Below are 25,536 nucleotides of genomic sequence, written 5' to 3'. Positions count from 1 at the left end.
AAGAAGAACAGGAGTACCTGTGGCACCTTAGAGACTAACAAATTTATTAGAGCATAAGCTTTCGTGGACTACAGCCCACTTCTTCGGATGCATATAGAATGGAACATATATTGAGGAGATATATATACACACATACAGAGAGTATAAACAGGTGGGAGTTGGTAAGACAACTCCCACCTGTTTATGCTCTCTGTATGTGTGTATATATATCTCCTCAATATATGTTCCATTCTATATGCATCCGAAGAAGTGGGCTGTAGTCCACGAAAGCTTATGCTCTAAGAGACTAACAAATTTATAAGGTGCCACAAGTACTCCTGTTCTTCTTTTTGCGGATACAGACTAACACGGCTGCTACTCTGAAACCTAATAGAACTGGACTCTTAGGGTATGTCTACACTACCCGCCGGACCGGCAGGCAGCGATCGATTTATCGCGTCTAGTCTAGATGCAATAAATCGACCCCCGAGCCCTCTCCCGTCGACTCCTGTACTCCAGTGCTGTGAGAGGCGCAGGCAGAGTCGACGGCAGCAGTCGACTCACCACGGTGAAGACACCACAGTAAGTCGATCTAAGTACGTCGACTTCAGCTATATTGTTGACGTAGCTGAAGTTGCGTAACTTAGATCGATCCCCCTACCCCCACCCCAGTGTAGACCAGGGCTTAGTCAATTCACTTTCACTTGTAAAATTAATAACGTAGTACTGTACTGATGAAAAAGCCCACTGCTATAACACACTTGCAAAAAAACCCTAATCCAGTTATGATGCAGATGGAGGAGGACCATGAAGTGGAGTGGCTAAAACTATTTAGAGTGGAAGCCCGAATGGGTATGACAGGCATTTGTTTTAATTATACTGCTTAGCCATGCATATGTGGCCTTGTCACTGTTAAGTCAGGAAAAAGAAAACACCAGGTTAAGAAGAATTATTATTTAACATATATATTGCGATAGTTCCTACGGACCAGCCGAGTCAGGGCCTCACCCTGCAAGGTTCTGAATAAGGTCACAAGAACAACCTCTGTCCTCAGCTTGTGAGTGTGTAAAAAAGATCAAGGTCGTAAAATAAATCTTAATGTAAACCTCATTATCAATTATACACAACTACATTGTATTATTGTTCTCATGCAATGAGGTTCTCTTAAGCAGTTGATTAAAATTAAATGAGAAAACCACATCAGAATCTAAACACTATCATTCCAGCTCTTTTAAAAAAAAATTTAGATAGTAATAAACAACTCTTAATTAAGCTGGATAATGTATTGCTACATCAGCACCCAAGTATAATTAATCCATTGATTGACTAGATAAGTATATGGATTCATTTTTCTATAAACCGCAGGGGACTCTTTTAAAAAAAGTTTCACACAACTCTATTCTAGTCCCTTTGACAGCAAAAGAATTTAACAATCATCAGGTAATTTTTCAACTTTCTCATTTTCAATAGTCATCTGCCTAAAATTACAAGCAAGTTGAGAAATTTGAATGGCTGATTCAATCTGCTCTAGATGTAAAAAATTAAAATCCAGATGTTTTCCCAGAACTCAGGGTGAAAAAATAGAAACAGATGCTTCTTTAAAGACTCATGACTTCATACGTTTCTACTTCAAATTTGTGAATATTTAATTTCCTATATAATATTTCCTAAGTTTCCATCTCAGATTTTGTGTTTTCTTGATCTACTGATGCAATTTTAAAAAGTCTAATGAATCTTCCACCGAGGCCAAAACTTCCAAACAGTTATGATCAAAATTACTCACTAAAACAATACAAAATAGCTTAGGTGATATATTCATTATCAACAATAGCGCACCTTTCAGATAAGCCCGTTTAGTGACAAGTAAGCAAGCTACAACTGAGCTACCTGAGTGAAAAAGGTTTTGCTCATAATGAATCTTAAATACAAAGCAAAAGATTTCAGACAGCAGATCTTTTCTGGGAATTTTTCAGATATTCCCAATTCCCAATATCTCAGGGCAAAAAATCCTATAACCCAAATAACAAAAGAAAGCTACCTGCAGAATATTGCCTTTCAACAACTTAATGACCACCAAGTCAATAGTAGTAATATTGCCACTTTGTTTTTTAAAGAAACTCACTCTCTTTCCTCTATTTTTTAAACTTCTATTAAAATAAGAGTTAAGAATATAAAGGTATTGACACAACAAGAAACAGCCTTCGGTGCAAAAAAGCAAATCCCTTATGTTCTGTAGATCCTGAGGTCACTAGAGAAGTTAGATGGAGTCAGCAAGAGCCTGCAGTGTGAAAGAATACGTCTCATAGCAGCAGAATCCCTGCCAAAGTCTCAAAGCAACTTGTAGTACATGAAAATGAATCCTTATAGCCAGCTAAAGTTTGATTGTAGTGTAGGAGAACCTGCATAGAAAGAAAATGTCACGTACTAAAGGGCTCTTTAACCTTGTGGAAAATGAGGAATTTCTTACCCGATAATTTTCTTTCTGCAGCCCAGCATCTCCAACAATATTGTTGGGCTACTCAGAGGCAGTGCAGCATTGCACCACAGCCCATGCAGGCTATGCCCCCTTCTCCAGCTTCCCTCCAGAAGAGCCATTCCAAAAGCAATGTACAAAGTCTTTGAATATGATTAGTCACAATAATCTTAATAACAAATTGTAAGTTATGTGTGATAGACTAACTGGCCTGCGAACTGCATAGCTGAGGGGGCCCAAGCTAACTAGGTGCAAACGAGGCTGTTGTCTTGGCCTGATGGAGCAGAGACCCCCAGGCAGGACTGCAAGGAGGCGATGATCCCCCTGCCATGGGGAAAGCCACCCCACTGCTAAACAGCTCCTGCCTGGGGATGGCCCCTCACTCTTGGCTGGTGAACAAACAAGTGGGGCTGCAGAAGGCTCTCTGCAGGGCCAGTGACACCTCATCCCAGCAGGTGCAAGTTGTGGGGAAGGGTGCAGGCCTGGCAAGGCAGAGCAGAGAACTGGCACTCTCAGGTGGTGAATGAGTGGGGCTGTGACAGCAGGACTGCAGAGGGCTTCCTGTGCTGCCGTAGGATCAGTGACACCTGATGTCTACAGGTGCATGGGGTGGGAGTGGGAGGTTGCTCTTGTTCAGACTGTTATCGATGGATTTCCCCCCCCCCCCATCACTTTCAGAGTCAGCTGAAATTGACATTTACCAACATCTATTGATTTAAATTGAATCCTGCCAAACCTCTGCATACCCCAGACCCATAGAACTTCCCAGGATTAATGCCTGCTTCAAGTCCAAGACGTGTGTTTGAACTGAAGCATCCCTTCTTAAAAAAATCCAATCTTGATTTAAAAGTGTCCAGGGATGGAGAATTCACCACAACCCTTGGTAAATTGCTCCAATGATTAATCACCCTCATTGTTAAAAACGTGCACCTTATTTCTAGTCTGAGTTTGTCTAGCTTCACCTTCTAGTCATTGGTTCGTGTTATACCTCTGTTGGCGAGATTGAAGAGCCTTCTATTAAATTTCTGTTGCCAATGTACGTACTTACAGACTGGGATCAAGTCACCCCTTAACCTTCTCTTTGATAAAATATACAGATTAAGCTTCAGTTTAAGCAGTGACTTCTATCTCTATAAGGCATATTTTCCAATCCTTTAATCCTTCATAGGGGAAGCTGCAAGCAGTAAACATTAAATTGGGACAGATAAAGAAACAGACTGAAATAGAGAAATCTTGCCTCCTAAGTAAATTCATGAATGGCACAAGTTTGGTTTTTGTTGTTGTTTTTGTGTTTTCTTTGATCACCACATGCACTACTTTCCTTTCAAAGAAGGCCTCTGCAGAGGACAGAAAGTCCACCTTATAATATTTAATAAATGTATTGATGGACGACCATATTGCTGCCCTACCGACTTCCTCAGTCAAAGTACAAGATTTTTCTGCACATGATCTTCCCAGGGATCTTGTAGAGTGTGCTTTGCTTTCTTCAGGTTCGCCTGATGCCTCCAGAAAGCATAATTTAATCTATCTATCTGCCAGGGATAGTGTGGGTACCTGAAGACCTTGGCACTTTGGGTCAAAGAACACAAATAAGATGATGGATCAGTTCAGTGTGCTTGAGGTATATCTTTAGTGCTCTGCCTACGTCCAGATTATCTCACAGCTTTTCAGTAAGGTGCTGTGGATTTGGACAGAATGATGAAAGCACTGCTCTCTAGGAAGCATGGAAAGATCAATTCACCTTTGGTAAGAGATCCTAGCACCCTTAGAACCATCTTGTCATTGAAAAACACTGTGGTTCCTGGATAGATAGAACGGCTAACTCCAAGACTCAGCTAGTAGACATGAGAGTGACCAAAATGCAGGTTTTAATGGATGGGTAGAATGGTGCGAGTGTTGTCACTGAAGCAAAGGGTGGGCAGTTAGGGCTTTTAGCACAAGTGGCAGGCCCCACTTGGGAAAGATTGGTCTGACTGCAAATCTAGCTGCTCTGAGAAATCTTCAAACTTGAGGACTGTCAGCTAACGAGACCAAGGACCCTGTGTGCGAAACAGTGCTTATGGTTGACACCTTATGGGCTATATAGTGCTGAGCTGAAGTCCCTTTTCCATACTGTCCTGCATAGCTGTGATACCAGTGTCCTTGGGGTTTCTGTTTTCTTGATATGAACTGTACTGTTCCCAGATGGAAGAATAGGCCTTTAGCATTAAAGTTCTTCTGGAGGTCAGCAGAATCCAAGGGCAATTAGCACTTCCCTCTCAACAGCCAAGCTGCCAGCTAGATACTGCCAGGGTCTGCATGGAGGATGGGACGTTGGTGAAGGATGTCCTTTCTCACTGGAAGATGCAGTGGAGGTTCCAATACCAGATCCAAAAAAATAGTCTCCTGATTCATCAGGCCAGAGCACAGCCTGTTGTCATAGTGAGCTCTTAAGAGATGGTGCTGCCATCTCTGTTTTTGCAGTCTGATCCAGTTCTCTGAAGTCAGGATAGTTCTTGTCTAGGGCTGTTAGGTCATCCAGCCAGGTCACTGTGGCTCTTGCAAAGCAGGTCATTGCTGGGGATGCCCGGAGAGTAGCCAAGGACGTTTCAAAATCCCTTCTGTTGGATGTATCCTTGGGAAAGAAAATCCATTCCAATGGCATTAGTGTATCTTTTGCTAATGTTGCCACTGCCGTCTTGACCTTGGTATTTCTGTGGTGGCATTTTTTGGCTCTTGCATCATACTATCACAGAATTGTGGGAGTCGCTCAACTACAGAAAGGCATACTAAGAACCAATGGCTGGAAATTAAAGCCAGAAAAAATTCAAATTGGAAAAAAGGAACAATTTTTTAACCAGGAGGATGATTAATCATTGGAACAAAACTACCAAAGGAAGTGGTGGAGTCTCCATCTCTTGAAGCCTTCAAATCAAGACTAGATGCCTTTCACGAAGAGGTGCTTTAGTCAAACAAGTTATTGGGCTCAATCCAGGGTAGTTGCATGGAATTCTATGGCCCATCTTATACCGATCAGACTAGAAGATCTAATAGTCCCTCTTCTGGCCTTAAAATCTATGAAATTCAAAATTATGGAACCAGTGGGTTTGGAATTCAAGAACAAGCTGACTGCAAGACTGTGCGGCTGAAATTGGCATAGTCTCTGGCCTGCTATGTGATGGCATAGTGCATCGAGAATCTGTGCACCAAAGACCAGGTTACTGCCCTGTAGATGTACTGAATAGGGACTTGAGTTAGGAAGGTGGCCAAGGAGGCCTGCGATCTTGTGGAATGAGTGGTCAGGTTAGCTGGAGGTGGAACGCCGGCCAGCTCGTAACACGCATGAATGCATAATCCAGGGTGAAATCCTCTTGGTGGAGACGGGAAGGAGCTGGGTTGATCTGCAAAACAGTTTGGTTCTCTGTATGTAGAATGCCAGGGCACATCTAACATCCACGGAGTGTAGGCACTGTTCCTCTCTGTTCGCATGCAGCTGGCAGAAAGACTGCTTGACTGCACTGTATCCTCAAAGAAGATCATATATGGGGGTTCCGATGTGAGGGCACAGATCTCCAAAACCCTTCTGGCTGAGGTGATGGCTACTGAGGCAGCTGCTTTCCAGGAGAGGTGCACTAATGAGCACATTGCCAGCGGCTCCAACAGGGGACCGGTAAGCTTTGACAATATGAGATTTAGGTCCCAGAGTGGAATCGACTCTCTTACCTGGTGGTATAATCTCTCCAGCATTTAAGAAAACAGTTAACAATGTTGTGCAAAAAGACAGACCGGTTGTCGACCCGGGGATGAAATGCTGAAATGGCTGCTAGGTGACTGAAGACACAACCAAACCCTATTATTTCAGAAGCAAAAGATACTCCAATATGAATTGCAATGAGGATTGCCTGGGCAGAACTCCATATTAGGAGGACCAGATGGAGAATTGTTTCCATTTTGCAATGTAAGTGGTCCTGGTGGAGGTTTTCTAATGCCTAGCAGGACTCTACAGACTTGCTCCAAACATGCTTGCTCCTCAAGATCCATCTATGGAGCTTACAGGCTGTCAAATGAAGAGAGCTGAGGTTCGGGTGTAGTACCAATCATGGTCGCAGGAGATCAGGTCCGAGTGTTCCGGCAGCAGGAGAGGGCTCTCTACCGAGAGGCCTAAGAGGATGGACTGCCCTGAGCTCTCTGACATTGATACGAAGAGAGAGCTCCTCTGGGGACCATAGGCCTTGAATCCTGAAGGACCCTAAGTGGGCTCTCCAGCTCAGTACTGACACATCAGAGACATCGATGGTTGGGGGCTGTGAACAGGGCATTCTCGCACAGACCACGCGGTGGTTCAGCCACTAAGTCAGTGAACTGAGGACTTGAGCAGGGATGGTGAACACCAATCCAGATGATGCCGCAAAGTTGAATGTACTGTGTCCAGCCAGATTTGGAGAGGTCTGAGACGCAGTCTCAGGTGTTAAACTGTGTAAGTGCATGATGCCATGTGACCCAGAAGACTCAGATATTTTCAAGCTGTTGTGATTGGATGAGTCTGGAGGGATTTTATCAAGACTGAATTGCCCAAAACCGGTCTTCCGGAAGCCTGGATGGAGTCCAAATCCGCACTGATGAACTCTGTCCTCTGCACTGAGATAAGTGTGGGTTTCTGTGTGTTTATCAGTAGGGCTAGGGCCAAGAAGGTCAATTGTATGAGATGGATGTTGGATTATGCCTAAGCTCTGGACTGGCCTTTGATTAGCCAGTCATTGAGCTGCAACTTTAAATTCTTGAGATAGCAGTTGAGACCACATAGGTCTAGAATAGATCTGAGAGCATCCTTGGGTTTTGGGATTAGGAAGTAATGGGAATAGTGACGCGGAATCTCTTCTATGGCTCCCACCTGAAGGAGGGATTGGACCTCTTGTTCCAATAGTTGCTCGTGAAAAGGGGGGGAGGGAGTAAGGCAGGGTAGACAAAAACTGGAGGGTATATCCCACTTCTGTTGAGCTAAGTACCCAACAGTCCGAAGTAATGTGGGTGCAGGCATTGAAGAAGTGGGTCAGGTGGTTTGAAAAAAGAGGAGTAACTGGATTTGATATTGTGAGGATTGAGATGTCAACCTCGAGCATCTCATCAAAACAAGTGTTTCGAGCTCCCCGGGAGTCTGGAGGCGATCTGCATCAGCCCTCCTAAGGCCGGCGAAAGAGGTCTATGTCTGTTCTTCTGCCTCTGCCGTTCTTGGCTGGCTGGCTGGCTGGGCAAAGTAACTGACAATCTGTTAGGGCCTGTAATTCTTCCTGGATACTGCTAGAGTATATAGCCCCTGGGATTTCAGGGTCACCTTAGAGTCCTTAAACCTATGGAGCCTAGCATTGGTTTGCTCCTAAAAGAGCATGGACCCGTCAAAGGGGAGATCTTGGAGGGTTTGTTGTACCCCTTGGAGAAAACCTGACAATGGCAACTATGAGCTTCTGTGCATGGTCACTACTGTGGCCATAGATCTGGCTGCAGAATCAGCCGCATCCAGGAGCTACCTGTAAGGAGGCTCTCGCCACTGTTTTCCCCTCCTCGATCAGGGAGAACTCAAACTTTTGTATAGCCTCCCATATATTGAAGTCAGTCGCACAGCAGAACCTGCTTGTTTGCTATGCACACAGTTATTTAGCCTACACACAAGTACTACATCTTAAAGGTGCTGAGTACATAACAAAAACTGATTAGCAAAGCATTCTAATTCATGTATCTAATGATCTGGGCAATCAGAAAATAAGATGACAGAGAAACTAAACAGAAAAAGGCTAGAAAATATGTCCAAGGAGACAGGTTAAAAAAGTTGATTAACAAGAGGTGATTCAGGATTATTATTGAAATATACAAAAACATTATTCATATTCTCCTAGCAGTTTTCCAAAAAGAACTTCACTAATTACATTCCAAATTAGAAATGCAAAATAATAGGGAAATTATCATTCTAGTATGAAATAAACATTGAGAGAAAAACCTGTGATAATATGCAGCAGTGCAGAAATGCGGAAAATCTTTTCCTTTTGTTATTTCGAAATTATTTCAACAGGTAACTTTGTACAAGGAGTCAGACGTAGAGGACTTTGGATTCAGTGTCTCAGATGGTTTATTGGAAAAAGGCGTATATGTTAAAAACATTAGACCAGCTGGACCTGGGGATCTAGGTGGTTTGAAGCCATATGACAGACTTTTACAGGTAACACTATCTGTACTTTGTATACAGTTTTCTTTGTAAAAGGTGTATGTGATAAATGTTGTATGGGATTTATATATAAAATGTTTAAGAGTATAATGTTTTTATTGTCACTTGTTTTGAATGACCATATTACCCATATTCTGTTTATACCACCCTCTAGAAAATAAGTGCAACTTTTTAGAGTTTTAAAATGTGTTTATTGGTACAATAGTGTGTATCTCAGTTATCCTGCTTCATAGTAATTAACGGAAATAAGTCAGACATCCAGATAAGAAAAGTTAGTACCGACACATTTTAAACTCTAAAAATATCTAAGCTAGATTTTCTGTAAAGCCAAGATAACACTATTTTATGAAGTCAGATGCTTCAAAACACCAAGGTGGTGTACAAATTACTCCTGGGGGACTTCTGCGCAAAGTATTTTAAAATGCTGCAGAATTCTGCAAATGTTATTTGTCAAATGTGGAGGCACCAGCATGGCATTAGGGAGCACAGGCCACTGGCTGCACAGAGGTGGGAGATCACTCTGCAGCTGCCCCTGCCCCAGGACACAGACTCAGTGGTCAGGCTGCACCCAACCCTGACACAGCGCTATGACCGGGCCACCCCAGAAACACCTTGGGGCCCTGCCCCTCTGTGTCAGGTGCACCAGGTGAAGGCAGGCAGGCTCAGCAGGGCAGGATCCAAGTGTGGAGGGGCTTAATGTGTGTGGGGGGGTCCAGGTGTGGGTTGAGAGGGTTCAATGTGGGGCAATCTGGGAGCGGGGTGATCTGGATGCAATGATAATGGGACTCTGCAGGGGGGTCCAGGTGAATGTGGTTGGGGCTGAACCAGGTGTGTGGGTGGGGGGGGGGGTCTGGATGTGGTGGACCAGATGCTGTGGGAGTGGGGCTCAGTGGGGTGGGGATCTGGGTGTGGGTGGCTTGTCGGGGTGGTGCAGGGGGAGTGGGGCTCATTGGGAGGGTTCTGAGTGCAGGGGTGGGGAGAGGCTTGTTAGGAAGGTCTCTGTATGAGGGGTCTGGATGCCCAGGGGTTGGGCAGATGAGGGAGCAGGTCCCTGCACAGGGTTCCCTCCCCCTGCAGCTGAGGAGCAATGGGTGCAGAAAGTGGGAGGGGTGGGGGAAGAGAAGAGTTTGCAGAGCTTCCTGCAACTGCGGGAGAAATCTGAGGGTGGGTCTGACCTGGCCCCAGATGCCATGCAGGGGAAGAGGAAGTCAAAGTCCTGTCCTCCGCAGCTGAGCCCAGCACAGGGTAGGTGCCACCAGCCAGGTCTTCCCCGCCCCCCAGTGATCTACCTCTCTGCTGGCTGCCCTGTGCACCTGAAACATAGTGCTGGGGAGGGTCGCATGACTACTCTGGTGGCTTCCCTGTGAGAAAGTCATTTTTCTGCAGGGGACATAAATTATGCACATGCACAGAATTCCCCCAGGAGTAACAAATGCTTACTGTCAAGCAGAAATTTCCAACTCTCCTGTGGTATGTTCTTCCTCAGTTTGTGGTGCTCATTGTTCTTGAGATATTGCTGTATGTGGTCTACAAATGAGTAGTCAGTCACATATCTGATCAGTGCAGTGCCTGCTCTCACAAGATACCAACTACCACATTAGCAGAACTTACTCCAAACATTTATTTTGAAACTAGAGTCTAAAATGAGTTGGAAATTATTTTTTAAACTTTTTCTCTCCGACCACTTTCAATATAAATGTTTTAATTATTCATAAGACACAATTCTGGGAAAACCTGCTTAAGAGGACTGAAATGTTAGAAATAGTCTGTGACATTTATATTAGTGAACTTAGTGCAAGTGAGAAATAAGTCATGTTTATTTGATAATCATGACCACATGATATGTACTAGCATTAAGTGCAATATGGTAAATACAGATTAGAAAAAAGTTATCTGTTCTCCTTAAACCATGTTGTTGCCTTTTCTGTACTTTGTGTACTTCATCTACAGGGCCACTCACATATTCTAGTCATATTTTAGAGAACATCTGTGTTTCTTAGATACTTGTGTTATGTTGCTTTCTTTTCTAAATCTAAAACAGTAATAAAACTAAACCAACACTTTAAACCTTTCAGGTAAATCATGTTCGTACCAGAGATTTTGACTGCTGTCTAGTTGTGCCTCTCATAGCAGAATCTGGCAATAAACTGGAACTGGTTATTAGCAGAAACCCACTGGCCTCTCAGAAGGCGACCTCAGATCAACAAACTTTAGCAGGTGGGGAATGGAATGACCAAAATAATGCCTTCTTTCAACAAACCGGACATACTGCTAGTGTGGAGACACGAGATCCTACAAACACAATATAGCAACAAGTTATTTTAGTGGGACACTCCGAAATGAAAGACAATATATGGTGCTAAATCCCCTTTTCAGATTTCTGTGACACTTGAGGCACAGATGTCATGTGGCATTAAAAAGCCCAGAGGGTCTGACTATCCCTCTCAAGGCTCGTGTTACTTCATGGATTACTTTAAAAATTGAGTTTGGTTTTAATGTGATGGCCACTGAGTAGTGCCATTCCAAACTAAGCCTGATGTCAGAATGATATTGAGTAAAGAAAATGGCTAATGGCCTTATTTTTTTTCCCTGAAGTAGCAGAAAGGGAGACCTTTAAAAGAGACTGAATTGCTCCTTCCTGTCTTAACCGCATCATTAGTTTTTGAGCAGAAAAAATAGAATTAGTCTCTTTTTCCACAGGTGTCTGGCTTTTGGTTTTTTTAATAAAGCTAGCTGGCTACTGAGTGAGGGGGATCATGAGATGGGGGTATGCTGCCCCAATACTGTTAGAGTAGTGTTTTGTGAACCATTGCTCTGCTGCAGCATGAGGGGTGCAGCCATCACACTAAGTGCTGTTCAAGTGTTTTAGCAAAGATGCACGTAGGAAGCTGCAGTGTGTGGTGGTCAAGTATACTGCCCAACTGTGCTACAATTTTATTAGAAGTTACGTGATTCCCTATGCAATGGAAGTACTAGATGGGATGTGTCTTGGAACTTTAAGATTCATTTCAAACAGAGATGTTTTAGGTAGTGGGAAACTTCTGATGGAGGATTACTGAATAGAAGTAAATCAAATTAAAGTTTTTTTTTTTAAAAACAGTCAAGTGGAAATGTTTATATTATATCAACTACTAGTAGCAATGGAGGACTGATGTAAAATCCATTCAAATGAGAATGATTCATACAAGGACATACAAATCTAAATTTTTATTTACTAATAAAACAGTTTCTTGAGGGTTACTAATAGATTTATGAAGTCCATTTACAAAGGCTTTGTTTTCAGCCTTCTCATATTTACCCTAACAAGTTTTTAGAAATTTGAACTGTAAATACATTTTACAAATATATGACAAATTCTTTCCTACCCACCCCTCTTGAAGCAATAAAATACTGCCAGTTGCTTTTAATGCTCACCAGCAGCTGCTTTGATTTGTTCCAGTATTCAAGTTGTCATTGGTAATTATTGTTATTTGGTGAATATAAAGATACTGAATTTGTATATTAATTGTAGAGTCTTCATATCTAATCAATTATCTTACAACCAGATTTGTTTTGGGTCAATATAAATTGTTTAGGAAGACTATCCCCCCCATACTGTTTTCCTTTATATGAACAAGCTCACCTGCCCTGCACACACAAGCGTAATGTTTCATTCATGTTTCAGCACTGCCAGAGGATCAGTCAATATGAAATTTAACCCCAAGTCATGTAAAAACAGAAAGTTCATGAGTCACTTAAATATGTATTTTTATTTGTAACAAATAAGTATTAAACTGTAAAGTATTTTTGTACAAATTTAATACTTTAATAGCATGATATTTATCGTCTATGTATGGATTTTGGGAACTCAAACTTGCAAATATTTGTATGGAAAAAACTGTATAAAATGGAATAAACAGTGATTTAAAGACAATATTCTTAACAACGAGATGGTATTTGCATGTATTAGACAGCAGGAAAAATAGCATATTTACAAACTATTGCAGAGATACCACATTTCCCAATCTTATTTTAATTGTTTTTTATTAAAAAATAAATTTATTTTTTAAGTATGTCTACCACAAGTGTAGTTAAGACAAGAAATGCAAGCCTCTTTAGGCAAATATTGGGATTTTAAATAATCTATGATGAAATATGCGAAGTATTATTCCAGAACCTAGGAGTCCCATCATGAACCAGGACCCCACTGTGCTAGGCAAATATTAGCCATCCAAATTTCAGTATATATTAGTCAGTCAGTAGTTTAAATTTGCACATTTTCCCTATCTGGAAACTTCCAGTGCATCAAGCCAAGTAATTAGCCAGGATATTAAAAGGAATTCACATTTAGCACTTGACCACACTTTAAGAGCCCTATTTTTCATTACAATCTGTTCAGAGCAAGATTTGACCCAACTTCATGATCCTGTATGGTGGTGATAGGCTAGTTAGTACTTATTTGTCACACCCAAACTTCCATGAAGTTACCTAGAGGAGATGGGTACAGAAGAAAAATCTGCACTGTAAGTAAGTCTTTAGTCAAAATACATGGGTATGAACTGACGGCCATTATCAAACCATAATACTTTGTGTTGCGTCGACAACTTATATAGGCTTAAATACTGTGGGCCAAGAAATTCCGTTCTTCTGAACAACAGATCTTTAGGACCTCAAAGCTTCTATTCAAAGTTATTTGTTCAACTACATTAAAAAGATAATATACAGACATCTTAGCCTTCAAGAAAAAGTTGGCCATATCTTCTGCTAAACACAAGCTAAATTCTGAATATTAAAAGTGATGCTCCTAAAAAAACTTGCAACATATTAAAAAAATTAAGACCGATCCCGCGGACTTTATTTCTCTGTTCCAAGACCTTATTTGGAGTTGTATAACATATTTAAGTGTCATATTAATTAATGTACTTGATTTTTAAGGTCCAAAAAGCTGCTTGGGAGTTGGGCTCCTCAAAGTCAGATTCTGAAGTCTGGTTGACGCAAGGGGCGAGCCTTCGTTATTTACCTGTCAAACAAACAGGAAGAGAGTGATGAGGCCTAGAAATAGCACTTAAAATATAGTAAAGTGTTACTATGCAACACAAGGATTATTTTCAAAAAAAGATTTTCATTAATGACAGAGGAAGTTCAGAATTATTTTCAAAAAACAATATACAAGTGGCAAACCCCAGGAGAGCCTGTCTTCGTAAATGTTAATTATCTTTAGTATAATTTAATGTGTATAAAAGAAGTTTGCATGGTTTATATTAATATTGTACTTTTGCACAGGTCAGCCCCTACAATTTTTGTTGTTGTTTATAGCCATCAATTATTAATGCATTTTGAGCAAGTCAAAGAGCCAGTGCGATCAATAACAATTTATCAAATATTACTTCTAAGATCATAACTAGTTTAAACAGTAACCATTAATTACTCAGACTGTATGACAAGCTTCATCCTCTCATTCATTCCATATGAGACCTGAGGAAACTTTCCCGACAAAAGATTAATTAAACTGATATGTTCCCACAAAAAGTTTTGGTTTTGATGAAACTGCATTTTCTGCCAAAATGTTTAGCTGAAGAATTCTCAACCAGCTCTATGCAAAAGTTTTATTTTAAATAGTCTTTAAAGGGTTTCTTACCATAGTAACTTTTGAAGGACTTTCAAAACTATCTGTAAAACTGCCTGGTCTTTTACATCCATTTGATTTAACGGGAGTCTCACTACCTGCACTGGCCAGTTCAGCAGTACTCCACTGTCCATTATTAGTTTGTATGTCATTAAGAACTGCAGGCTCTTCTGCTTTAATGAAGTCATCTTCAACAGGTACAGAAGAGAGGGGAATATCCTCAGTTACTGAAATAGGACCAGGTTGAGTATCATGCCCTTGACTTTGCCAACAACCCTTTAGGTGAGATGACATTTGTTCTGGAGAGTCACTCATTTCTGCAAAGGTCTCTCTTAAACGTTGTTGTAAGCGAGTTTTTCTGGGAAAGCTCTTCGTAGTAACTGCTTTCCTGAGTTGAGTCTCTTCAGCCACAATATAGACCCGGCAGCATCCTCGAGTCACAGCTGTGTATACATGCTGCCAGTGCTGTGGGCCTGCATTCCCGACTACATAGACAATTGTTCTTTCCTCTGAACCCTGAAACACACACACACAGATTTTTAAGAACTCTTAATTTAAAAATATTTAAAATAACAAGAAACAAAGGCTTACTAGAGAAGTGCCATCAGTTAATTACAGAAGTATGGGCATGAATTTTGGGCTGTATTTTTTATGTTACTTACATAGGTGCATACTAGTATGTAGACAAAGTTGTACTAGAAGGCAAGATTCTGTACAAGTCTATAAATGAAGGAGACTCTTCTTTGCCTAAATTCTCAAAGTTTTAGTTTCTCATAGGAATGGCAGTTTGTTTCCATGTCCACAATAACAAAACAAGTCAACTACATTCACACATCCCACTTGGCTACAGAAAATGTACTAACTAATGCTTCATAATACTGGATGTCTATCATGGAATTTGATTTAGACTAGTCAACTTGTGTAACTTATTTTTTTTTTTTTTAAGTATTACTGGATAGTAAGTTAATTTCCATTGGATCAATGAGTGCCTTCATTCAGACTTACTGCAAAGCTACTCAGCTAATCCCAGTGGGAGGGTAAACCAAAGAGCCAGTATCACACCACTTCCTTCCCTCACACCCCAAAGTTGTTCCTAAGTTCATATTCAAGGACTTTATGTCTTAAGGGTGCTCCTGAAACCAAATCTTTCCGATGAAATTACAGAGCAACACTGCAGTCAGGCTTTTTACTGGTTGACATAACTGTGCTGAATTACAGTTCTTACCTGAAATGTGTGAATAGTTCTGGCCCATGCATGCTTTATTTGACACTCTCTCTTCAGTGCCTCATACACCACAGTGAATTTGGAGCCATACGTGCTGCTGATGGTCAATAAACGACACTTATCGACTTCTACATCCTATAGAACCAGCATGTGAGGAGACTTCATGACCAGGTTGTAGTAGAAATCAGATCAACATGTACACAGTTTAAGGGCTGTAGCTATGGAATCATATTAACTGACCCAGTTCTTTCAATAACAGTGTAACTGCACAATAGGCTTAATCCAAAGAAAGCATATTTGATGATAGAAGTCTCAGTTGACTCCTCCCCTATTTCAAAACAAACACCTTGTGAGGAAATAACTTGCTGTCCTTTATTCAGGTTTGTCTCCACTCCTGCTACTAGTCCCCAGAAGATCTGGTTTCTGACTGCTGTCCCTACCTGCAGGGGCCTCATTTACTACTGGCAGGGGACCAATTGCCCCTTCCCAGACTTCTCATATCTCTTTCCAGCCCGCATTGCAGTATCTACCTCAGGCCTGCAGGGGCCACTGTGGGGCAGGCTGGGCAGGGCCAGGCCAAGGATCCTAATTCCCATGTTGGCAGCACCAACTTGATAGGAAGCCGCAACAGCAGCTGGAGCTGAGCGCAGAATGAGCCAAGCCCCAATCCCTGCCCTGGCCATTAGTGAGGACTGCCCCATGCCCATATTCCCCAGGATAGAACCAGCCTACCACCTCCTCATCCCCCTCTGGGATGGGACCACCCTCTAACCCCCTCACGAGCAATGGTGGCCTCAGCAGGAAAGTGAAAACGGGGATGCTAATGCAATTTTGTGGTAAATCCTAACAATTAATTATTAATCTTTCAAAATAATACATACATCTGTTATGAAAAATATTTCTCCATTGCACAATCGTCTGTCATCCTCAGCACTGCCCCCAAGATCACCAGGTAGCTTTTGTCCACTCAAGAAGGCTTTTCTTCTACAACACCCTCTGCATTCACATTGATTAGGATTCTGAGAGTCACTTTCCCTTGTGCAAGCTGTGTCATTTTTTGGAAGAAGGTCCTTGAGATAGGCATTCCTCGTGGAACAAATTTTGTCATCACATTGGAACACCAGTCGATTTTTATGGTTTCTGAATCAGGAGGGGGAAAAAATTGAAATAAAACAAATATTTATTTGCAACTCACTCAATGTATTTGTGTGGCTGATATGACCAATTCAGCTATGCACACTAAGCTTTCATTTAAAAATAAAATTGCTAGCCTTCGTGATTGTGAAGATAACCTTCCAAATATAAACAAATGCAGTGTTCGCTTCTGAAGGGCCATCTGAAGTGATGGCTCCAAGAGGTAAGAACTCTCCTGCTTCCTACTATCTGAAGGGTTAATGCTGAAGTCATGACTACTTTGTAACTGATCATTTTAGCAGCTGGCATAGAGAAGGGAGTGGAAGGGACTTGCCTCCAGGAGAGAAATGCAATGCACAGAGAAGAAAGGCAAGTAATGAGAGGAGATAGGCAGGTGGTTTGGGATGGAAGAGGGGCAATGAGCAGGAACAGGAATCATCCTAAAAGGTGAGCATATTTTCCCCCTGGACAAACAATAATTAGAAGTTTGGTTACTACACAGAGATCATAATCTACCCAAGCAATTTATGCAGTCCTCTCTCTCACTTATACCAACAGGAGATAAAACTATTTATTACCCTTAATCTATAGTTTAAATTTATACCCTGGCCCCAAGTCAATTAAAAATGGAGTTCAGTCCACTGCACAGAATGAGTCTGGCACTCCTGTGCCAGAAGAAAATGTTTCACAAAAGTTGAAGTCACATACACATTTTAAATCAGAAGATAGAAAGGATGGGTCTTTTTTAAAAACCAACAAAACCAACAAAACCACGAGAGCCTTCCAGATCTTGAAACCCAAGGAGCTCTGCAAAGCCATATCATGATTGTAAGTAAGTATTGCAGCCATTAAAAGTACAAGTAAATTGCAAAGGGAAAAAATATATAGTTTGCACCCTATTTGGGGTTTTTATGAGTAAAAAAAGTAAAAGCATTTTGACTCCCCTCCCCCAGCAGTCTTTGACATTAAAAATGTAGATCCTACATTTCTTAAAAGATTATGGTGACTGGAGAACAAGTGCAATGTAAGGATAAGATTTAGTCACAGATTCCGTCACTTTAACGAACCTCCATGACTTGTTCGGCTTCAGCTCCTGTGGCTATGGTGGGGGCTGGATTCCCCTCCCCACACAAACCCCCAGTGGCAGGGCTCAGAGCCAACCCACCACTTGGACTGTCAGTTCCACCCTCCCCCTGCCGCCATGTTGTTTTTAGTACAAGTCAAGGACAGTTCACAGGCTTCAGTGAATTTTTGTTTATTGTTCGCTTCCTGTCTGACTTTTACTAAAAATAACCAGGACAAAATCTTAACCTTAGCAATTGTTGACGCCATAAAAGTAGAGAATGAAGGCTAAGTTCTTGAAAGAGAAAAGGATTTTCAGTCAGACTATTTAACTTTTGTTGTTGAAAACATCGCTCAGACATCTGAAACATCCTCCAGAAAAACTAAAGAAGGAAAAACTTGACATTCCTGATATGTCTAACAGAGGGGCTGGGGGGAAAAAAAAAACATTTAAAAAGTCTTTAATGCCTTCTTTGTACACCGTAAAGCCAAGAAGAAAAAAAAGGCACATGCCCAGTTTTAAAAAGCCCCAAACATTTGCAGCTTACTTTTTTGACTTTGAAGTTAAATAGTGGGGTTTTTTTGTTTTGTTTTTTTTAGTTTGTGGCAAAAATTTGGAAGAAAGGTTAAAGATTCAGTAACCCACCCCTTCAGTTAAGGTGTTGAATCTCTAAGATTCTCCAAAAAGACCTACAGAAAAAACAAGGAAGACCACACTTGACATTGCTCATATTTCTAAGGTAAAAAAGTATAAAACACACATTTCATAACCTCTTTAAAAACATAAAGCAGTTGTGACAGAGTACTGAGAGGTGGACCTTGCTTCAGCACTCTGGTCACTATCAGCACCCATTAGGTTTCCTCAGGGAGGGCCTCATTGGTAACAAGTGGGCCTGATAACTGGGGTTAAAAGAGCACAGGAAGGTGGTGTTGGAAGAGGAAGGGAGCTGGGGAGAGAAAGAGAGAGGCAGCTAGGGGAGCCTTCTAGGGGAGTTCTCGGAGTAGAGGCACTTCAATCCAACCCTTGTCAGGAGAGAGACCAGAAAGCTGGAAAACAGTGCATAGGTGTTGATGCACTGATCTGTATTGGTGGAGGGACTGAGACGCTGTAAATAAAGTATATGCTAACGTTGTCAATAAGAAGGTCTCAAAGTGGTCTGCGTTTGTGGAAGTGGCAGGAGTATGATAGGCATGTCCTGTCACAGCAACAAAAAAATAGCACTACCTCAATTTTTTTAAAATAACTGTTTGCAGATCAACTTTAATGATCAGCAATTCCTCACAAAAATTTTGGCTTTTGGACATGAACACCTCTTTTAACGAGAGAGAGGATCACTAGCCACGACCCAGGGGTTTTCATCAAACTTACAGATATGTCACGGAATCTTTATGCTCATTTCTGCTGGCTGTTTAGGTGGCAATTAGAGGACATGCCAAACAAGGCATTGTACAATCACCAAAGACATTATATCTAAAACCAATTTTTAAAAGTTTAAAATATTTTCATGTAGTGTATTTAGAATTTTGGCCCCTTGTGTGAAACAATTTTAAAACATAAAATAAGATGGATACAGAGAGGAAAGGCAATGTATACACACTATACACCTTTAGACTCAAAACATTGTCTTACCTGGTTAAATGTTTTGAATAGTGCTGACAACAGAGTTCATTTATTAGATCACAATCTTGCCTACAAACATGAAAGAGGCACAGCTTTAGCAACACGAGGCATGTACAAAGAATAATGAACATTTATCTAGAAACAAGCGTGTTCAAACTGAAAGAGGACACATTTTTAGCAGTGACAATCTTCTACTGAAAAGTGTATTAATCCAGAGGTAGTTCAAAAGATGCTGCTGCAAAAGAGCAGTTTTGTTTTATTTTAATTGCAGAAGTAAGGCAAGCAGCTTGCAAAATATACCTAGGAAAATTGAGTTTCCTTCCAAGATAGCACAGCAAAACAAGAATTAGTATATTCAGGTATTAGTGCTTGTCTGTCCATAGACTCTTTGGAACTAAAAGGAGTCCAGCATTTTAATGTTTCTTTTCTGGAAACTTGGAGATCTTAAGAACTCTTAAAAACTTGTTATTGCAGATTATGTTCCCACAAGATTTGCTAAATAATACATTTAAATGGAGCTTAATAACTGTGTGCTAGAATTTACAGGATTTAGGTGTGATGATAAATATTCTGCAAGATCCTCTTCAAAGCAGACCAGAGGAATTAAAAACAACTGCAGAGCCACTTTGGGTTCACAATATAAATAAAATATAGGTAAAATATCCATAAATCACTACTACTGCTTTAGAATTTGGGGTTTTTACAACTCCAAATTTCCATAGACATCCCCAAGAAAAGCATCAGAATAAGATCAATTTTCTTCACAATTTAATGCTGCAGGCTTGGTTCCTACTGGATGTTAAATCAACAATTTATCTTAATATTGAGTTTTCATTACATGGTTTACAGTAGAGGATCTCAAAGCATTTTACAAATAATTAATTTAGCTTCACAGCACTCCTGTGAGAGTCAGGCAGATATTATCCCACTTTGGGAGGTTAAATGACTAGCACAAGGTCACACAAGAAACCTGAGGCAAAGTCAGAAATAAAGCCCCTCTCAACTATTGATTTTGTGTCTCATTTGCACTAGGCAAAAGGTTTTGGAGTTTGGAGGGGGTTTTTAAATTACCAGCCACTTAGATACTAACACAGTCTAGAAATAAGTAAAAATGCAATTGCAATCTAAAGAAATGTGCCCAGGCAATGAACCAATCTTAGGAGCAACAGATCTGGCTGAAAAGACAAAAAAGACCACGACCCCTTGCAACAGCATGCCTAGTGTAGATTAGTTTGTGTGTACAATGAATACTCTAGTAATTATTTGGAAAATTAAAATTACAAAATGATAATGTTTTGTAATGTAATATGGAAAATTGAAAAGCTGAGATATGGGTGGGTAAGAGACAATTAAGCTTGTAGAGAATGATTATTTGCTTAGCACTAGAACAGCTTAACAAGATCAACACGAGACTAGATCGTGAAGAAAGAAAAATAGATCATAAAGAATTTAGAAGACCTAAAATCATCTTCATTAGATTATAAAGCTGGTCAAGGGTACAAGCTGGGAGTCAGAAATTGAATAAGGAACCCTGTTCCAATTCAAGTCTGAAAGACAGCTTGTTATCACTCGATTGCTACAACTGGCATGTGAAATGTTGATTTCCTCAAAGCACCTTGAGCAGAGAGCTACTTGTCCCCAGGATGAACATGAACATCCAACACCCATGTGGATAGTTTCGGGCAAAGTACATAGTGCAAAAGGAACCACATAAATTAGCAGTAGAAAACTAAGCTATCAACATTCCACATTTAAAAAAAAAAAATCTAAGCCAGAGAGAGAAGATAACTGGCCTATTTTTGCCAATACCACCACCAGTCTCTTTTACTCAATTTTTAGACATTTTAGAACAAATATGCTAGCAAGAGTTCTTTCAAAGTCTGCATACATGCTCTGCTACCTTCTGAAAGCGATGAACTGTGATTGTTTGGCATCTTGTAGTCCAGGTCCTTTTTCAAGTAAAGTTTGTATGGCAGTTTGCAAATCTAATAATGGACAAAGAAAAGTAAGTGTGTAGAACAATAAATAACTTAAGAGAAAAAAAATACAATTCAGTATGAAAATAGAATTTGCTTATTTATTTGCTTCAATTCCCCAGGGTGCTAAATTTTGGTTACCTGAAATACAAAGCTTCATTTAACAAAAAAAAAATAAAAAAAAAATAAAAAAATAAAAATTGTGGCAAGCAATGCAGATGTCTCATATCTCAAATCTGGGGGACTATGGTACTGAAAAAGACATGGGAAAAACCTCTTGCTCCCCTAGGCTACACAGCTTTCTACAATATATTTCACACAATTAAAAGAAAAACCTCTGGAGTTATCCTTTGATTGGACAGTTTCTAGGGGATTTAAGTATTAAATTTTGGAAAAAAAGCCTTAAAACTAGAAGTTTAAACTTTGTAACATAACCCATATGAAAATAAATGCAAGTGTTCTGTCCACTGAATACGTTTCTTAAGAAACCAGAACACATTAATACTGTACCAATTACTTTCCTTTCCCCATATTATATTTATGGGGGGTTAAGACGTCTTTAAAAAAAAAAGTTATCACTGCAGTTGTATTTTGCTATATATGAAATATTTCAAAGGTTAACAAACAAAAGACCCTAAAAATCAAAATGCGAACACCAATGTCCCCTGATCCAACACTGTTGACCAACAGGATGGAAGCAAAATCTAGAGTTGAAGGCCTTGTCACCAGCTCCCCAAAAAAGCTAACCCATGGTGCTGTCAGCTCAAGCACCTATCCTCTAGAAATCCAGCCTCATTTAAAGTTCTCTCAAATTAGCACCTGATAATAGTAATAAACTTTTGAAAACCATGGTCCTAAGCTATAGAGCCTTCTGCACCTTCCCATCAAGACTATTTCATGCCATGGTACCCCTTACTGTAATTTGATATAAATAATGATTTATCCATTTTATTGGGGGGTTTTTAAACTGCTGTACATGCATTTAATTCCTGATGGGTAAGCTCATAGTCAAAAGATAAATAACTAAAAATCTAATTTAATATTCTATAATTTTGACTAATTCAAATTTACTGAAAACTGATTTTATGTCAGTTAAATATGTTACACTTTGCAAAAGGGGAAAGATGAGAGTTTTTGCAATATTAACAAATGGTTAACCGAGTATACAAACATACAGTGAGCACCATGTCCAGAAGGCAAAACAACATAAATAAATTTCTTCTCGGGGCTTGGCATTGTCAACTTTTCACTCCAATCAGAGACTTTGAGCACTGAGTCAAACTCTGGGAATTTTCGCTGGGAGATTCTTAACCACAAAAGAAAAAGACAAAAATAGTTTAACACGAAAACATTCTAGCTGTGCATCTCAACCTTTTGCATCATAGTTAAGTTTACTTATACAATTTTATGGATATCTCCTTTAACTTCTATAAAATATAGACAAATGGTAATCAATTTTTTTTTGTCTAGATTCAAATTTCTTGGTCAAGGTTTAGTCAAGGTCCAGACTCCAGAGAAAATAATATAAAAACAACAATAATTATGACAATAAGCAAATAAGAAGATTTTGTGGCCCATTCAAAAGTGTCCAGCTGTCTGGATTTGGCCCAAGGTCCACCTATTGTCTACCCAATATAGACAATGAAAAAGCTTTTTGATCATAACTAAAAATCACAGTAAAGTATTAGTATTTCTTTAATTTCTAAATATGACAATGTTGCAATTGATATTTAGTAACCATCCAGATAGTGTCCTATTGGAGGAATTCAGAATACTACAGAAGAAAACAATCTCTTATATCTGGCAGTGGTAAATTTGTAAATAAGTGCCTACAGCACTTGATTCTCTATAAGGGCCCAGTCCTGAAAGTTTCAGAGTGCCCTGAACTGTTAAAGTCAAAGGGTGATGAGGACACTCAACACCTTGCATGACAGGGCCCTAAGACCTCAATTTTTCAAACACTTAGGCATGTTCTTTATTTTAAGAACATGAGTAGTCACACTGAAATCAACAGGATTACTTGTTTGCTGAAAATTACGCACATGCTTAAGTATTCATTTGTTTAGAGCCTAAGTCAATAAAATTAATGACAATATTAAATGTTAAGAGTCTTAAGAAAAAAAATTAAGAAACAACTTATACTTAAGCAGAAATATATGGTTACATGGGTCTAATCACCTAAATATTGATTGTATTTCAGTCATTCTTAGAAGTTGCCATTTGTTGCTTTTATCATTAGGGTGGATTGATTTAATATTAAAAAGTGTTGTAAATCAGCAAGCAGGAAACCTGCATGTAAATAATCTATTTTAATTTTGTTTTGCATTTGGACTTTTTAATTACTTTCCTAAAGAACAGTTCATTCTCATTGCTTTGTATAACAAATAAAACACTGATTTGCAACTACAGTAGAACCTCAGAGTTACGAGCATCAGAGTTACAAACTGAGCAGTCAACTACATACCTCATTTGGAACCGGAAGTACACAATCAGGTAGTAGCAGACAAGACCAAAAAAAAGCAAATACTGTGTCAAATGTAAAAACTAAAAAAAAAAAAAAAAACCTTAAAAAAAAGGGGGGGGGAGCAGCATTTTTCTTCTGCATAGTAAAGTTTCAAAGCTGTATTAAGTCAATGCTCAGTTGTAAACTTTTGAAAGAACCATAATGTTGTATTCAGAGTTATGAACAACCTCCATTCCTGACGTATTCGTAACTCTGAGGTTCTACGGTAAATATATATATCCTTTTTACACTACATTTGGCACTTATTTTTGTTAACCAGGAAGATACAGTGCATCTATTTGCATTTATTTAAGCAATTGTATATTTACTCAGATTCTTAATTTTTAAATTTCTTAGGTTAGAAAATGGTGAATGACAAATGTCTTATTTACTATAGGATAATTTTTTACTTGGGATTTGTGTCAATCTGCATTTGAATGGAAATTAGAATTAAAAATGCACAAAAACAGCATTTTAAAATTATTAGTTAAAGAAAAACTACCTTAAAACTTGGTGGATACATCAGAAAAAAAGGTTTACCAAAACAGTTTTAAACTCAAAATATAACTGATTTATTATACAAAGGAGGAATTAACTGTAATTAGTGAATTGAACTGACTGTTTCTGGTCAACAGGGGCCATTTTTTGAGCCAAAAACGTGTCTACTCCTTACAATCAACTCAACAGCACTGCTTGCTCTCTGTCAAGTGATAACATTTGAATGCCACATATGATCAATTCCAAAATTTCAGGGAATATTCTAGGCATCAAATGCCACAATCCTATTGATTTTTAGAAAATTGGAAAATTGAAAGGGGGAAAAAAATAAAGGACACATGGAGCTCCTGCCATCTGGTGAGCATAGGCCCTGCTTCAAGCACCTCTGCAACTGTCTATAGCTCAAAGACCTGGTTGATGGCACCATTAAAACTTTCCGGCATAACAATACTCAACTTCTCTCTGCACATTCTCCCAACAGAGTTTAACATGTTGACACCTGAATTCTGGCAGTAGAGGATGCGGAGAATGGATGGGGGCATGCACACATCCCCTAGCATGGGGCGGAGGGGGGGGGGAGAAAGGGAGACCCTGGTATGAGGGGGAGGAGGGAATGAGGCACAAAGACCCTAGTAGTGAGAGGAAGAAATTGGAGGATCCTGGCATGTGACAGGGAGAGACAGAGCCCCAGGCATAGGGGGAAAGGGCCATAGAGCCCCAGCTATGGGGGATAAATTGCAAGGATTTCCTGAAAGAGGGGGATGCGAAAGTGACACACAGCTTGTGGGCTACAATGGAGGGATGCAAAAAGCCCCGGCTGAGTGCAATAAGCTTAGCCTACACAAGATACGAAACATGTGACCCTTGCGTAAAGATATTTAGTTCCCTAAAGATGCAGATAGGGTCCCAGTGGGATTTTCTGAAGTGCCTAACTTCAGGTGCTTTTGAAAAGCTCTCTAGTCACCTATCTGCATGTTAAGGTGTCTAGATACCTTTGAAAATCTGGCCCCATCAACTTCACATTTGTAGAATTAGTAGATCTCATTCTCACATGTTTTTTATTCATAGACTGGAAGAGGAAACCAACCTTTTCTTTTCTATTTGTTTTCTATTCCCAGTCAGTTTTTCAACTTTGAATTAACTAGTCCAAATGAAGAAAATATTCTCTTTGCACCTGCTAGCTAATTGAAACCAAAAGTAGTAAAGGAAAAGCTTTTCTTCACAATAGAAACTGAAAGTACTGATATTTGGAAAAACAATTACC

At 39.9% G+C, this 25,536-nt stretch overlaps 2 protein-coding genes across 19 annotated transcripts in view; one reads left to right on the top strand and one right to left on the bottom strand.

Moving 5' to 3' along the window:
* Positions 1–12,561, top strand: part of GRIP1 (glutamate receptor interacting protein 1) — a 564,775-nt gene extending 552,214 nt beyond the window's left edge. For all 13 annotated transcript variants that reach the window (XM_065558501.1, XM_065558517.1, XM_065558487.1 and 10 more), the window contains 2 exons: positions 8,496–8,642; positions 10,724–12,561. In XM_065558501.1, the coding sequence (XP_065414573.1) occupies positions 8,496–8,642; positions 10,724–10,957 (381 nt within the window). In that variant the 3' untranslated portion in view covers positions 10,958–12,561. The remainder of the gene's footprint in view (positions 1–8,495; positions 8,643–10,723) is intronic.
* The window catches only part of HELB (DNA helicase B), a 50,440-nt gene that overhangs the window by 2,117 nt on the left and 22,787 nt on the right, over positions 1–25,536 (bottom strand). For 3 of the 6 annotated variants that reach the window (XM_065558565.1, XM_008170956.4, XM_065558597.1), the window contains 7 exons: positions 22,447–22,577; positions 21,196–21,280; positions 19,305–19,364; positions 16,360–16,618; positions 15,479–15,613; positions 14,266–14,769; positions 12,379–13,647 (listed from right to left, as the gene is read on the bottom strand). In XM_065558565.1, coding sequence (XP_065414637.1) covers positions 13,558–13,647; positions 14,266–14,769; positions 15,479–15,613; positions 16,360–16,618; positions 19,305–19,364; positions 21,196–21,280; positions 22,447–22,577 — 1,264 coding nt within the window. In that variant the 3' untranslated portion in view covers positions 12,379–13,557. Of the gene's footprint in view, positions 1–366; positions 10,941–12,378; positions 13,648–14,265; positions 14,770–15,478; positions 15,614–16,359; positions 16,619–19,304; positions 19,365–21,195; positions 21,281–22,446; positions 22,578–25,536 lie in introns of those variants that run through there. The other 3 variants (XM_065558582.1, XM_042852579.2, XR_010590804.1) reach the window with 2 other exon arrangements.

The sequence above is a fragment of the Chrysemys picta genome, chromosome 1 (assembly GCF_011386835.1).
Source record: "Chrysemys picta bellii isolate R12L10 chromosome 1, ASM1138683v2, whole genome shotgun sequence".
NCBI classification, from domain to species: domain Eukaryota; kingdom Metazoa; phylum Chordata; order Testudines; family Emydidae; genus Chrysemys; species Chrysemys picta.
This window is presented reverse-complemented; position numbering and strand designations above follow the sequence as displayed.